The sequence below is a fragment of the Leucoraja erinacea genome, chromosome 5, assembly GCF_028641065.1.
Source record: "Leucoraja erinacea ecotype New England chromosome 5, Leri_hhj_1, whole genome shotgun sequence".
Classification (NCBI taxonomy): domain Eukaryota; kingdom Metazoa; phylum Chordata; class Chondrichthyes; order Rajiformes; family Rajidae; genus Leucoraja; species Leucoraja erinaceus.
In genome coordinates, this window is record NC_073381.1 from 25,120,860 (window position 1) to 25,136,996 (window position 16,137).

General features: G+C 41.0%; 1 protein-coding gene across 2 annotated transcripts in view; it reads right to left on the reverse strand.

Annotated features, from left to right (window-relative positions):
* Positions 1-1,367: 1,367 nt before the first annotated feature.
* Positions 1,368-16,137, reverse strand: part of eipr1 (EARP complex and GARP complex interacting protein 1) — a 60,588-nt gene continuing 45,818 nt past the window's right edge. For both annotated transcript variants that reach the window (XM_055635256.1, XM_055635257.1), the window contains exons 6-9: positions 12,796-12,932; positions 6,783-6,950; positions 3,138-3,305; positions 1,368-1,575 (exon numbers count right to left, since the gene is read on the reverse strand). In XM_055635256.1, the coding sequence (XP_055491231.1) occupies positions 1,404-1,575; positions 3,138-3,305; positions 6,783-6,950; positions 12,796-12,932 (645 nt within the window). In that variant the 3' untranslated portion in view covers positions 1,368-1,403. The remainder of the gene's footprint in view (positions 1,576-3,137; positions 3,306-6,782; positions 6,951-12,795; positions 12,933-16,137) is intronic.

Consider the following 16,137-nt stretch of genomic DNA (forward strand, 5'->3'; position numbering starts at 1 on the left):
TCTATTGTCATAATTATTCAAACTCTTTCAACTTGTGTAAATAGACTGAATTTACAAAATGCATTTGTGTCGATCATTATTTATTACTAGACTAAGTGGGACCCGTTGGGTCCCAGCATCACACGGGAGGGCTGGTCCCCCAACGCAATATTTCACCTCTCCACCAATTCCAATATTGGTGGCCAGTGGAGGGGGGAGGGGGGAGGGGGGGGGTGCTTTCTGTCATGCTAGTATGGGTGTGGGCTGAAGGGACTGGTTTCCAGAGGGCTAGTATGGATACTTGGGCTGGCGGCTCAGTCACTCAAGCCTGTTGTGCTGGCAGCTCACTCACTCACGGCTGGTGGGCTGGTAGTTGACTCTCAGCTATTCCTTGAAATTCCATTTCAAGCAGGCTGTTAGGCCACCAAATTCAAGTGCAGTTTCTTACCACTTCAAGCAGGATGCAAGGCCATCAAATTCAAAAGTGCAGTTTCATACCATTTCAAGCAGGGTGCAAAGCCACAAAAGACAGCGAGTCGTGACCTCTCCATCCTCCATCTTGCAGAGACTGAGCCACGCCCACACTTCTGGGTTTTATAGTCCCTGCCCCCCTCCCACCAGAAGGGGAGTGGCCTTCATGGCGTGTTTGACAGGGGAGAGAATCTAAACATTTTTTTAACACTAATAACTCTTTTATTTTTCATTGATGGAAAAAATCCTCGGCACCTGATAAGCGTAGGGGGACTTTAAGTAAGATGGCCGAAAATCACAGCCACACATGGTAGCGTTTTTTTCTAAAATTAATATAAAGCGCAAACAGGAAGTGGTCAAGATTAGATTTTTAATTATATAGAAGGCAAGGCAACTTTAATTAGGCAACACAGCTTTAGCTTTAGCATTTCCAAACCAAAGGCAACACAGCTTTAGCATTTCCAAACTATATTTTCAAACCACAGGTCAGTAAAACCACTCACACTTCAGTGTTATTCACAGCTCCGATTGAGACGTGACCCTCTCGCTCCCCCATCTTGCAGAGACTGGCTGAGGCACTCAGCACTTCCGGGTTTTATAGTGCCTCCGGAAGGGGTGTGGCCTTTAGGAGAGAGAATCTCAACATTTTTTATACACTAATAACTTTTTTTTTCATCGATGGGAAAAATCCTCTCGTCCTGCGCAGCGGAGGGGGACTGAGTAAAATGTCCAAAAAACACAGCCTTAAGTGGCAGCGTTTTTTCTAAAATCGATATACAGAACAACAGGAAGTGGTCAAGATCAGACTTTTAGTAATATATAGATTTTCGGCAATGTAGCAGATATATTACATTTATTTATTTGTTAATTTATTTCCAGGGTAATATTGTATTTTAACAAACGACGTACTTCCATAGTTTAAGAATAAAAACTGAATTTATTGTGCTACAAATTTATAACAAAATACTATACTTTAATGCCCGTGGTACCCGGTTTATCACAAGTCTTCCATCGTAACTTAAAGATGCAAACAACCAGGGGTCAGCGGAGGACCATTCCACTGCGTAAACACTATCTTCATGCTCTTCATAAGTAGCTATTATGCTGTCCTGTAGTGGCTCTTTCCTATAAAGAAAATTCAATATATGATTAAATACTTCTGGCACCTGGTGAATAGCCCCTGCATTGCTTAAAATTTAAAAAAACGAAAAACTGGCGACTGGACCCCCCATGACAATGTCTACGACAATGTCTCCAACAACCTACCACCTAGTTGACGTCAAGCTGCGCCAAGCTACCGACAACCGGCGACCCATTAGGACGTCCACACCTATGACAACCTACGTCCACCCGCGACAAGCTACGACCCTGTCGGCAACCACTTAACACAATTCAGTCGCCGGTACCTGTCGCCAGTTGACGCAGATAGTCGCCAATGGAATTCACCAAAATCAGCACTGGCGACAACCTGCGTCATCCTGGCGACAACCTACGACAAACCCTACGTCAGGGGAAGTCAAGCTACACTCATTGGCGTCAAGCCAACTGTCGCCGAAAAGTTTTGAGCATTTCAAAATCCAGCGGCGACCAGAAAAACGCTACGATTCTTTGGGCGACTGAGGAGACTACTCACGCCCATACAGGCGGCACCCTGGCGACGGCCTAGTCGCCTGTGGGCACGTAAAAAATCGCCTAAGTGGGACAGGCCTATAACTCTTCACTCCCTCCGTGCAATATTTTTTAGCAGAGAGAAAATAAAGGAATAGCATAGTTGTGATTTTTTCTTCCATTTTAAGGCTGAAAGAAAATAAACACACAAAATACACAAAAATAATGGAAGTAAATGAATATATAAATGAAGAACAAGAGTTCAAATTCCATTCTATGAACTAAACACAAAACCTAACTTCTGTTCAGTTATGGAGAGAAATGTTGTACTTTTGGCAGGAAACATTAAGGTGTTCATTAATCCAAGGCTCAGCTATCTGGTCAAGTGCACATAAAGGATCTACTTCTTCTTCTTGCGTATGGCGTGCTCAGCCTAAAGTTGTAAGACAACTTGTTCTATTTGATCTTGTTTCCGAAAATTATAACTACTCTAAATTCAAACATGCACTAACTTCACAGCCCAACACCCGGACTTCCATCTGTATATATGTATATAGCGCCGCAGAATTGTGCACCTATCTCCCCCCCCCCCCCCCCCCTTCTCCCTTTTGTTTTTTGTTTTCTGTTTCTTGTTTTTTGTACTAAATTATATGTATGCACTGAGTACGAGCAGCTTTTAATTTCATTGTACATGTATAGTGACAATAAATGGCATATCTATCTATCTATCTATATCTATCTTGTGCACGCCAGGTTGATTGCATTTGTCGAAACGGGATGGACCATGTGAAGGTTGCAATCTTCCACCCCAACACACATAAAAGATCTTGTGGCATTACTTGGAGAACAGCAAGGTTGGTGCATTGTGCCGACTTTCATTTACACGTCCCTAATCTAAGATTACACCTTTATTTTTAGAGCTACATTTTCTATTCCCACAAACTAAGGTTGAAAGCTACATTTAACAAACAGAAATTATTCATGTACATTAGATGTTGATGCTGGTACAGAATGTCTCACATTTGTCTGTAAATTGCTACCGTCTTTCGGAGGTTATAATTAAGTGACAATTAACATACTTCTCTTCTTGCTGGTTCTCCTCTTGGTCACTTAAATCATCATCATCCACTAAGTGGCCAAACGGCTCTGATGAAATGGACACCATGTTGGAAAGAATGACTCTGCTGTCACTGCTGCCAGTCAGCACCAACTGATCATGTGAGTGATTGTATCGGACACTCCACACCCTGCATACAGGAAAATAAATTTTTGGAGGAATCATATAAATCTTTGTGTGCTGAATACTTAAATACAGAAAAATAAAGAAAGATCCCAAACACCCCTCCGCAGGTACTTTCCCCTGCAACCGCAGGAGATGCAACACCTGTCACTCCCCCCTCGATTCTGTCCAAGGACTCCAACAGTCTTTTCAGGCGAGGCAGAGGTTCACTTGCACCTACTCCAACCTCATCTACTGTATTCGCTGTTCCAGGTGTGGACTCTTATATATCACAGGCTAGGTGATTGTTTCACTGAACACCTCCACTCAGTCTGCCTCAACCTACCAGATCTCCCGGTTGCTCAACAATTTAACTCCCCCTTCCATTCCCACACACCTTTCTGTCCTGGGCCTCCCCCAGCAGTATGAACATCGACTTCTCTAACTTCAAGTAAACCTAGCTTTCCCTCTCTCTCCATCCCTCCCTCTTACCAGTTCTCCGACCGGTCTTACTGGCTCTGACTATATTTTCTCTCTGTTTGCTTTGTAGTTACTTTCTCCCAGCTTATAATGTTATGGTCTACATTTTCTTTGGTCTCCATTCCCTTTGCCCTGTTTTCACGCCTTCTCACTTCCTTATCTCCCCCCCGCCTGACGTCAGTCTGAAGAAGGGTCTTGACCCAAAACGTCACCCATTCTTTCTCTCCTGAGATATTGCCAGTCCCACTGAGTTACTCCAGCATTTTGTGCCTATCTTCAGTTTAAACCAGCATCTGCATTTCTTTCTTACACATTCCAATGAATCTAATGCTTGCCTGTACCGTTTATTTATTAACTATTTTCGCTTCCAACAGCGTTAAGTCTTGCTCCAAATTGGGCCTTGGGCCTCATTTCCAGCAGGCCACAGATGCTAAACGGGCATCTCACTTGTGGGGCCCTTTTGAAAATGAGCAGAGCCATGCTCCAAGCTAAATTGCAAGAAAGCACAGAGCCAACAGGAGACATTGGATGCGTTAATCTGGCTGCAATCCATGGCATGCTTAAAGGACCCTGGGAGCAATTAAAAAATGAATAATAAAGTCAGAAATTTGATCAGTGAAGAATTTTAAGCAGTGGGGAAAGGTTATGCTTTTTGGTACCTTCATTATCTTTGGTGGATTCAGGCAGCAATTTTTCTTAAAATTACCTGATACAGCTTGTATTTTTGAAAACAAATTTACTTATTTAACATATATCAAAAAAGAAATCAATTATTATACTTACAATCACACGGTATAAAATCTTTGCACAGCGGCATTCAACTTTCATTTGCAATCTGATAGCACTGGTGAACACAATGAGCACTTCCATGAACTGCAGCATGTCTCTCCATATACAGGCGCAGGTAGGTGCACAGATATTGCTGATCGTGCACCGTGACATGAATCATCATATCTGCCTGCATTCAATCCCCAGTCTTTTGCCAGGTCCACTCTGGTCTTGACAGTATTCAGTCACAAACTGTTGATCAATTCCCAACCCAAGAGAAATCCTCCTCCTGACCTGTCATATCTCATTATCCCTTGATTCTCTTTCCAGCCCCTTTGATCTGCAACATCTCTTTTTCTTCCTGTCCCTATACTTCAACCGTGAGAAATTATAGAAGCAAAGGTTGTGGTATGACTTGTGCACAAATGCATGTGGAGCTTTGTAGATTACCAATCCAACACACAAAGTTCATCGCTGGAGAGGGTCCAGAGGAGGTTTACGAGAATGATCCCAGGAATCAGTGGGTTAACATAAGCGTTTGATGGCGCTGGGCCTCTACTCGCAGGAGCTTAGAAGGATGAGGGGGTACCTCATTGAAATTTACCGAATAGTGAAAGGCTTGGATAGAGTGTATGTAGAGAGGATGTTTCCACGAGTGGGAGAGTCCAGGACCGGAGGTCATGCCCTCAGAATAAAAGGACGTTCCTTTAGTAAGTAGATGATGAAGAATTTCTCGAGTCAGAGGACAGTGAATCTGTGGAATCCATTGCCACGAAAGGCTGTTAAGGCCAAATCAATGGATATTTTTAAGGCAGAGATAGATAGATTCTTGCTTAGTACGGGTGTCAGGAGTTATGGGGAGAAGGGAGAAGAATGGGGTTGGGGGAGGGTTAGATCAGCTGTGATTGAATGGCAGAGTAGACTTGATGGGCCGAATAGCCTAATTCTGCTCTTATCACTTATGAACATGAATCCATTAGAAGTGAGCTCACTTTGGAGTCGGAGATAGCTAGGGAATGTACTACGATTTCTAATGAGATATGTAACTTCAGCCACAGCACCTACACAATACTATCCTGCTTTTGGGCAGAGAGTCAAAGAACTAAAAGTGAACCATTTTAAAATTTAAAATATCCATGTATCAATTAGGAGCAGAATTATGGCTTAAACTGGCACTAAAATCAGATGCGATCAAAAAACTAGTTTTTTTAAAACACAACAGAAAAGGTAAAATAATATGATATTAATGGCAGTCTCCCAACCTCATGGCTATGTGGCGCAATGGTAGAGTGGAACTGTAGCTTCACAGCTTCAAAGTCTCAAGTTCAGTCCTGACCTCCAGTGATATCTGTGCGAAGGCTGCACATTTTCCATGAACACATCAATCAATCAACCTTTATTGTCATCTTGCAAGCAACAAGTACAGTGCAAAATGAAAAGACGTTTCCCAGTGAATAGCGGAGCCTCGCACATGAAATTTAAAACACTTCTCACATAATAACACTAAAAAAAAATCAATCCAGTCCCTGATGGAACAGAATAAATAGTTAAAATCAGGTAAAAAAACACAATGTTAAAAACAGTAAACCAATCATAAAAAAATGTCCGGGGCCGCTGATTTGAGTGGCCAGTGCCAGTTATTAAAGTGTCCGTGCCAGCCGCAGAGTCAAGTCAAGTGACTGTGAGTGCAGAGTGACTGTTTAGCAGCCTCACAGCCTGTGGTAGGAAGCTGTTTAGCAGCCTCGTAGTCCGGGCTTTGATGCTTCGATATCTCTTGCCTGATGGCAAGAGATCCAGGTGTGTGTGGAGGGGGTGCAGTTTGTCCTTGGCAATTCTCTGTGCTTTCTTCAGACAGCGGCTCTGGAACAGTTCTTGTACCGAGGGTAGGGAGACGCCAATAATCCTCTCTGCTCCCCTCACTACCCTCTGCAGAACATGGGTTTACTCCAATTTCCTCTCGTATCACAAAGTTTCTTTTTAGGTTGGTGGGTAACTTAGCCATTGTATGTTACAGTATGGAGGTTACAGAGAAAATTAAAAGAGAGAGGTTAGATTGTTCCAAGACTCCATGAGGCAAGGAACAATAGTCTTCTCCATAACAGTCAACAATTCCGAGGAAGACAGAGCATTGGCTCTTATCATTCTAATCTATTTAAGCACAGCTTTCAGAAGGTCGACCCAAAATATTTTCAACGATATGCATACCGAAATGAATGAGGCAGCAATGCTGTTTGAGAAAATTAAGACAATTACTTACCAGTGCGAGTGCTCTTCTAAAGCTTTGACTGGTTCCTGAACATTTCTGGTATCCCAAAACTTCACTTTACAGTCATCACCACAGCTTGCTAAATAGTACTGCTTGTTAGGATTAAAGTCAAGGTCTCGTACCAACTGGCCATGTGCATTTTCCACACAGTAGACTTGACTGTGGAAAGAAAGTGTAAAGTAGTTCATTTCTGAAGTAGCCCAATGCACACGTGCATCCATTTTTTTCTGACAATGAAAAGGATAAATAATGTTCAATGAAAATGTTTTGCAGCATGGACTCAAGGGAATTTTCCCTGATCAAGATCATATCTCCGAAAGGGCAAGCTAAGTGAAGCTTGTCCTTAGGAAGTAGTATATGCTTATATTTATTTGACTTTGCAGTGGGAATCTGTTTATGGAAATGTGGTACTTTATCCAGGTATTGAGAATGATGGCATCGACACATTTTCCTTTGATCTTTCCACCTTTAATGCAGAGGCTCTGAGTCAACCAGCTTCATGCTTGGATGTGAGAGTATGTGCAAAGAATGTTGGCAGTTCCCGGGTTATGTAAGGATTCAATTTCTGAGAATTATCCTTGTCAGAATCATCTGTTTTCTATAGCCATCCATACTTAATCTTCTGGACCTATCCTCAAAGGCCTTGTCAAAGTCCTTTACAAAGTCCCTGTGCACAACATCTACTGCCCTATCTTCATCAATCATCTTCATTACTTCTTCAAAAACTCAATAGAAACTCAATGTGATAGGACCTCCCCTACACAAACCCATACTGATTTGTTCTAATGTGTATATATGTTTTTAATGGAAGTAAATCCTGTTTCTACGAACCTCCAACAATTACTCTGTCAATCTTGTAAAGCTCACTGACCTATATGCTGGCCTATAATTCGGAGTATTGCATTTTTTTGTTAAATACTGATAAATTATCTCCCCCTCTTCCTTTCTTTTTCCCGCCGCCCCCCACATCTGTCTGAAGAAGTGTCTTGACCCGAAACGTCGCCTATTCCTTCGCTCTACAGATGTTGCCTCACCCGCTGAGTTTCTCCAGCATTTTTGTCTACCTTCGACTTTTCCAGCATCTGCAGTACTTTCTTAATCATTTATATAAATGCAATGTTTTGCATGAGATCCCATTTTCTCATCAGGATGCAAAATAACCCATGACAAATTAGCAGCACGTTCTCCCAAATCCCTAAGCAATATTCATCCCTTAAACAGGATCACCTAAATGATTAATTAAGTAGTTAACACTTTTTTATTTATTCTCAGGGAGCAGTTGTCACTGACAAGACTGGATTTATTGCTGTGATGGTGATGATGGCCTTTCTCTTGAACCTCTACAACTCTACGATGATGGATGTCCAATAATAAAGTAAGGTCATGAATCCCGCCAGTGACTCAGCACCAATGGAGGAACAGTGAATTTATATAGGTTAACATGCTGCATAAATTGGAAGTATATTGCTGCTCCAGGGAGAATGTTGCAGCCATAGTAAGCTTCAGGATTTTCTCCATGAGCTGCAGCCACAATGCCACAGTGATGCTACACAGTCGGCATATTGGTGGGCAGTGGATCTAGGATCATGGTCATAAAATGAGCAGACCTTTCAGTTTTTAAATCATCAAGGCTTGAGTGTTGCAGGTATATTGTTTAAGGAACAATGTCTGTCAAAACTTGTTACAGGGTCTTGGTGAGACCACACCTGGAGTATTGCGTACAGTTTTGGTCTCCTAATCTGAGGAAATACATTCTTGTCATAGAGGGAGTACAGAGAAGGTTCACCAGACTGATTCCTGGGATGTCAGGACTTTCATATGAAGAAAGACTGGATAGACTCAGTTTGTACTCGCTAGAATTTAGAAGATTGAGGGGGGATCTTATAGAAACTCACAAAATTCTTTAGGGGTTGGACAGGCTAGATGCAGGAAGATTGTTCCCGATGTTGGGGAAGTCCAGAACAAGGGGTCATAGTTTAAGGATAAGGGGGAAATCTTTTAGGACCGAGATGAGGAAAACTTTTTTCACACAGAGAGTGGTGAATCTCTGGAATTCTCTGCCGCAGAAGGTAGTTGAGGCCAGTTCATTGGCTATATTTAAGAGGGAGTTAGATGTGGCCCTTGTGGGTAAAGGGATCAGGCGGTATGGAGAGAAGGCAGGAACAGGATACTGAGTTGGATGATCAGCCATGATCATATTGAATGGCGGTGCGGGCTCGAAGGGCCAAATGGCCTACTCCTGCACCTATTTTCTATGTTACGTAAAGTTAAGACAAAAACTCTATAAAAGGGAATAATTGACTATTCTGATCTGCTAGAAATCTCTCATGTAGGCTTGCAACCATTGGTAGGCAAAGAAGAAAGTCTTGGAGATGGATTTCCCATGCCGAGTTGGAGTAGGACAACTGCTACAGAATATATTTGGAAAGATCATTATCACACCAATAAAGTCTCTTGAAAAGAGTAGACAGTCCTAAAACACAAAAAACATGAACTTTGGCAAAACAAAATAAAGGGAGAGGTGTGATCTAAACATGCTTGTCCCTCATCAAACTGAAGGCTGACTGCAACTACCCCAGATCTGGCACTATTGTTTATGGATGGCAATAAAAGGGACAGATAGGAAAGTATGTAGAGGAATATCTAGCTCTTGTACTTACTAATACTTCTTTGTCTTTTTTTAATATCAGATAGGTGCGAGTGTGTGTGCGTGCGTGTTAAGGGCCATTAACTGTATACTTTCCCTTTACATTTAATCTTCCAAAGTGTGCTACACCTTACACTAGCCCGGATTAACTCCATCTGACATTTCTCTGTCTATATCTGTAACTTATCTATATCCTGCTGTATCCTTTGACAGGCTTCTTCATTGTCTGTAACTCCATCAATTTTAGTGCCATCTTGAAACTTAATAACCAACCCATCTACATTTGTGTCCGAGTTATTGATATATATCACACACAAGAGTTCTAGCACTGATCCCAGCAGAACACCATTGGTCACAGGGCTCAAGTGAAAATAACATCCTTCCACTGCTACCCTCTGCCTTCTGTGTGTAAGTCAGTTCTGAAAACAAACAACCAAGTCCCGTGGATCTCATGGCATGCATCGTAATCTTCTGGAGCACTGTACCATGAAGGACCTTACTGAAGTCCATGTGGACAACATCCACTGGCCCACTTTCATCAAACACTTTTGCCACCTCTTCAAAAAACCCAATGGTTTGTAAGACATGATCTGACCCACTCAAAGCCATGCTAACTGATCCCAATTAGCTCACTTTTTTAAGAAATGTGATCCTAGCTCAGAAATTTTAATTTCATTTGGATAATTTTGGTAATAATACTTTTATATTAAGATTGCCATTATATGATCATGGGCTTGCAGCCTCGAAAAAACAATATGTTCAGGTGATCATTCTTCAACAGCAATTGAAAACATTTACTTTGTATTTCTGTTTCTTCCTGTTTCTTTTAAATCTTATATATTTTTTTAAATTAACTATTTCCTTTTAAATAGAGCTCTGTAGTCTATGTTCTAATAACTAAAACGTAGAAAAGAACTAGCAATTTCACCTTCATTCTTTCAACAGTTATTCTGGAAGCAACTTTATTTTGATGAGAGAGTGAATTGAGATTTGTGGCCCGAGGTTCTATCTTGAATGGTCGCGCCAGGACAATGGGGATCACCTGCACAGACTGATGCCACACCTTCACCTTTGTCCTAGCAACCACTGTTGCCTATCCATTATAATCATGCTACTGCTGACAGCCCTCAAGCTTTAGGAAATTATATTGTTCAATATCAAAGATATTAAATACTGATGGAAAGAATGTATTTACATGTCTTGCATGTAGTTCTAGCCATATGCCCAATAGACATTGAACAAAACTAGTGGGTAAGTTACAGTAAATCAGGGAATATTCTTTCTAATCGGCAAAGTTCCATGGCTGGCACAAATCTTAGAGGGAGTGCAGCACAGAACTATCAGAATGATACCAGGATTCCAAGGGTTAAATTCCAAGAGGAAATTTAATAGATGACTGATTCTGACATGTCAACACATTCAACTCAGGACTTTCAGCAACAAAGTTAGAAAAACTGGTCTGCACACACATGTAGACATTTGGAAATCACCCCCACAAGGGCCAACTCGTAATTTTTAGAGTCTGAGATTAATATACCTTTTGTAAATCCAAAGTATGGAGAAAAAACGTTGCTATGGCTCTAGGCCACACATTAGTCATGATTTTGTTAAACGAGGATGTAGGCTTCAGGATAGTTTACACCTATTCCTCTGACTTTATTAATGTGGAATAGACATAATTTTGCATAATATTTAATATTTTCATTGAATTAATTTTTGGAAAGATTCCATGTAATTTTGAAGTTTAGAAATAAAAGTATGCATCATAAAAATAAGTGAATATTAAATAGGTTAATTTATATTTTCAAAGGCACCACACATGGTGTTTCATACAATTTTCATACAACTGATCATTGTGTACAAAATCGTCTACAAAACTGGTATTTTTGTAAAGTTTATATCTTTATAGCAAAAAAAGCATTTTTTCCTTCTCCACTAAACGTTATTCAGTATTGGTAAGCGTATTGTATAAAGTTGACACATCATGATTTAAGTGTACATGTCCTCAGTTTGTGTACTGTGTCGTAAGTCCGGTTCACCCAGCTATGGGAAGGATATCATTAAGTTGGAAAGGGTGCAGATGGGATTCACCATGGTGTAACATGGGCTTTTGGGCTTGAGTATAGGGAGGGGTTGGATATGCTAGGTATTTTTCCTTTGGAGCGTAGGAAGCTCAATAGACAATAGACAATAGGTGCAGGAGTAGGCCATTCGGCCCTTCGAGCCAGCACCGCCATTCAATGTGATCATGGCAGGGCTAACTAGGATCAGGGCTAACTTTTTAGAGGTGTTCAACTTCATGAAGGGTATGGATAATGTGACCATCTACATCCTTCTTCCCAGGCTAGAGGATTATAAAACTGGAGGGCAAAGGGTTCAAGATAAATGAAGAGAGACTTAATAGGGATGTCAGGAACAACCTTTCCTCTCAGAGGGTGGTCTGTATCTGAAATAATCTGTCAGATGAGCTTATTACGACTTTAAAAATACATTTGGATAAACATATGGATATGAAGGGGTTAGAGGGCTGTAGACCCAATGCAGGAAAATGGGACTAGGCCAGTAATACCAACTTGGTCAGCATGGGCAAGATGGAATGAGGGGTCTGAGCTCTATAGCTCTATCACTCTATTATTTAAATAAGGCAATAGGACCCAGACGAGATTTTTAGTTTGTGGCTGACTTCCCCCCACAAGGGATTCTTTGCGTAAATCTTTTTTATTTTTTTATGAAGTCCTGATTGGATCTAGTTCTTGAAAATTAGCTAAGTTTCCTTCAAAAAAATTAAAGAACAAACATTTGAATAAAAAGTTCAGAAGTTCAAATACTGTGGAAGTCCAATCATTGTGTAGGTACACAATGAGTAGAGCTCAGTAGGAACATTTGGTGCATTTTGCTATCCAATGAGGTGAAAGGGTGAAGTCAAAATTGCTTGGGTGATTTCTTGAAATAATATCAATAGCTTTATTCTGTGTTTCAGCAAGTCCAATGAAATCCCAATGGTTGCAGGGACAGAGACAAAGAATTCTGACATTACAGAGTTGGCACTGAGGTTGCACAAACAAGTCAAATAAATACCATTATGGATTTGTTCATTACTGACTTAATAAGATATAAGTATATACAACTAAACCATCTTAAAGCCACCTGTGTAGTAAATACAGTAATGCCAATTACAAAAGTTGCAGTAAATTGTAAGATGTTAATTTGCTGAAGCGATCAACTGAAAGCATGCCTAAAGGTGGTCATTTCACAGGCTGCATTTTAATAAGTTTAGAATGTCAAGTATTTTCAGATTATGTCTTCAATATACAACAACTACAATGAACTGCTGATTGAGAACCATCTTGTGCTTACCTCATGGTCCTGGTGTCCCAGCCTCGAATAACTGTGTCGTTAGCTGTTGCAATTTGTGTGCAGTTGTGGTGAGGACTCCATTGTCCAGAAGTGAACTTTAACTGGCCTTTTCCTTCGAGAGTTGCTGAACTTGAGAGCTAAAACACGTTACATAAACCAATGGCATCAAGAAAGGAAGATATAGAATTCGAGAAACAGCCAAATAAATTAACTATGCAGGAATTCATAAATATTAATGTTGTACTTTAGAGTCACAGAGAAATACCACACTCAAACAGACCCTTTGGCACACTGAGTCCACGCCAACCATAATGCACCCATTTATACTAATCCGTCATTAATCCCACATTCTCATCTATTCCTTGCTGGCAATACTTACAATACATCTTTGGACCTCACAAGAGTTAGAAAGTATCCTGACTGATTGGATTATGGCCTGGTATAGCAATTCCAAAGCCAATGAACGCAAGAGGCTGCAGAGAGTGGTAGACTTAGCCCTGTCAATCACAGGCACAGTCCTCCCCACAATCAAAAGCATCTACATGAAGCACTGCTTCAGGAAGGCCACATCTATCATCGATGATTCCTACCTTCTAGGCCATGCCCTGTCTTCACTGCTCGTGTCAGACAGGACGTACTGAAGCCTGATGCTGCACACCAGCAGACTCTGTAACAGCTGCTTCACTGCAACCATCAGGTTCTTGAATCAAGCCTTCTCCTACCTCAACAATAAGCCATCTCTTGCACTACCATGGATTTGTTTTCTTTGCACTCTTGTTTTTTTGCAGTTTTTACTCTTTTTACCGAATATATTTTTATGAAATTCAAATAATAAGATATATTTTTGTTTGCTGTCTGAGTCTATGTGCCTGTGATGCTGCTGGAAGCAAGCTTTCCACAGTATCTGTGCCTCAATGCACTGTGCCTAAGACAATCAACTTGACTTGATATGACTTGGAGAATGATATGTTCAGTGCTAAAAAAAAGACCAGTGAAAAAATATTTAGCCAGTGAGTCTATATTGCAAAAACATTTAATTTAAGTTCCCAATGATGCACGGCACTTGATTGCATCTGATCCAGTTGCTGCCACTTTCGCTCTCAATGTGCCATACACATAAAGTTTAATGGATGTGAAGCTGCTATTCATTTTGCAATTATCCTCCTGATCTTTTCTGATTCACTTAAGTTTTTTATGACCTACTTTCCCATTCATCACATACTGGTTACAATTCATTAAAATGATTGGACCCTGTTGTTTCCTTGCACTGGAAGTAAACCAGAGCCAAAGTCAGCAACTTTCTGTACAATCCTATGAATTTATGAAAAATTGGTAAATGTTTACTTATAAAATTGATTTTTTAAAACTTAATGGGATTAATAAATAAATTAATAATTACTTTTATTATCTTTTACATCTTAGAAAGTCAAATTCAGTTAAAAAAAGAGTATTGTAAAGCCAGACATTTCACCACTTTACAACTCCTTTAAAACATTACACAAACTTAAATGTCACAAACATTTTGTTCTCCATCCATTTTTCAACTTTTTATTTTCTCGCTCTGAACTCCCCACTGCACATTGTTGCTGTACACATTCTGGACTAATCCAACTACAGATTTATTGCTATATCGCTCCAGTGCAGAGCAGAGAGCCAGCGAGTTCATTTCCTTGTTGATTTGTAGTGAATTGGAGTGGATCCAGTTCCTTACCTCGTATTATAGTTAATTTATTGTATAATTGATTATTATAAATGTATCCATCTGTTATTGCGTTAATGAGCCCGATAAGCTGCAGCAGGTAAGAATGTCATTGTTCTATTGTCAGTTTTGTATGACAATTAAAAACTCTTGACACTTGCCCCTAGTCAATCAAACCAGTCAGTATGAAGCACGAAAATAAAAAAAGATCTAAAAAAAACTCTAATTAATTAAAGGTACAAAAACACAGGGCTTTTGAAGTCTGAAGAAGGGCCCTGACCCAAAATGCCACCTGTCCATGTTCTCCCAAGATGCTGCCTGATCCACTGTGTGTTTTTTTTACCCAATTACATTTTTTTTTGAGAATATTTTCCAATTTTATCATTTTGTTTAGTTAAACTGGTGCACTGAAAGTTTTCTAGAAAGGCATTAGGAATGAGGAATTTATATAGAAAGGTGCTGGGATTGATCTTCTTAAAAAATAGATTAGGGAGAAATTTAATAAAGACTAGATCAAGTGGGGGGGGGGGGGGGAGAGGCATCACAGGGGAGGGCTGGTCCCCAGAAGGGGAGTAGAGAGGTAGGGGTGGTAGAGAGGGAGGGGAGGAGGGTAGAGAGGGAGGAGGTAGAGATTGTACTGCAATAACAATAATATATCTAAATTGGCTGACCCAGGAACAATAGACAATAGGTGCAGGAGTAGGCCATTCGGCCCTTCGAGCCAGCACAGCCATTCAATGTGATCACGGCTGATCATCCCCAATCATTACCCCGTTCCTGCCTTCTCCCCATATCCCCTGACTCCGTTATTTTTAGGAGCCCTATCTAGCTCTCTCTTGAAAGCATCCAGAGAACCTGCCTCCAACGCCCCCTGAGGCAGAGAATTCCACAGACTCACCACTCTCTGAGAGAAAAAGCATTTCCTCATCTCTGTTCTAAATGGCTTACCCCTTATTCTTAAACTGTGGCCCCTGGTTCTCGACTCCCCCAACATCGAGAACATGTTTCCTGCCTCTAGCGTGTCCAAGCCCTTAACAATCTTATATGTTTCGATGAGATTCCCTCTCATCCTTCTAAACTCCAGAGTGTACAAGCCCAGCTGCTCCATTCTCTCAGCATATGACAGTCCCGCCATCCCGGGAATTAACCTTGTAAACCTACGCTGCACTCCTTCAATAGCAAGAATGTCCTTTCTCAAATTAGGGGATGAAAACTGCACACAATACTCCAGGTGTGGTCTCACTAGGTCTGCAGAAGGACCTCTTTGCTCCTATGTTCGATTCCTCTTGTTATAAAGGCCAACATGCCATTCGCTTTCTTCACTGCCTGCTAGGACGACAGATAGCACAATGGGCTAAGAGTTCGGCTGGCGACCGGAGGGTAGCCGGTTCAAATCCCGCTTGGAGTGCATACTGTCGTTGTGTCCTTGGGCAAGACACTTCACCCACCTTTGCCTGTAATGGAATGTTACGGCGGCAGGCGCGGGCACACCGCGACGCCCTGTGTCTCCCTTTCAAGGGAGATGCTAAAAATGCATTTCGTTGTCTCTGTACTGTACACTGACAATGACAATAAATTGAATCATTTCATTTCATTTTTTTTTTGCTGTACCTGCATGCTTACTTTCATAGACTGATGTACAA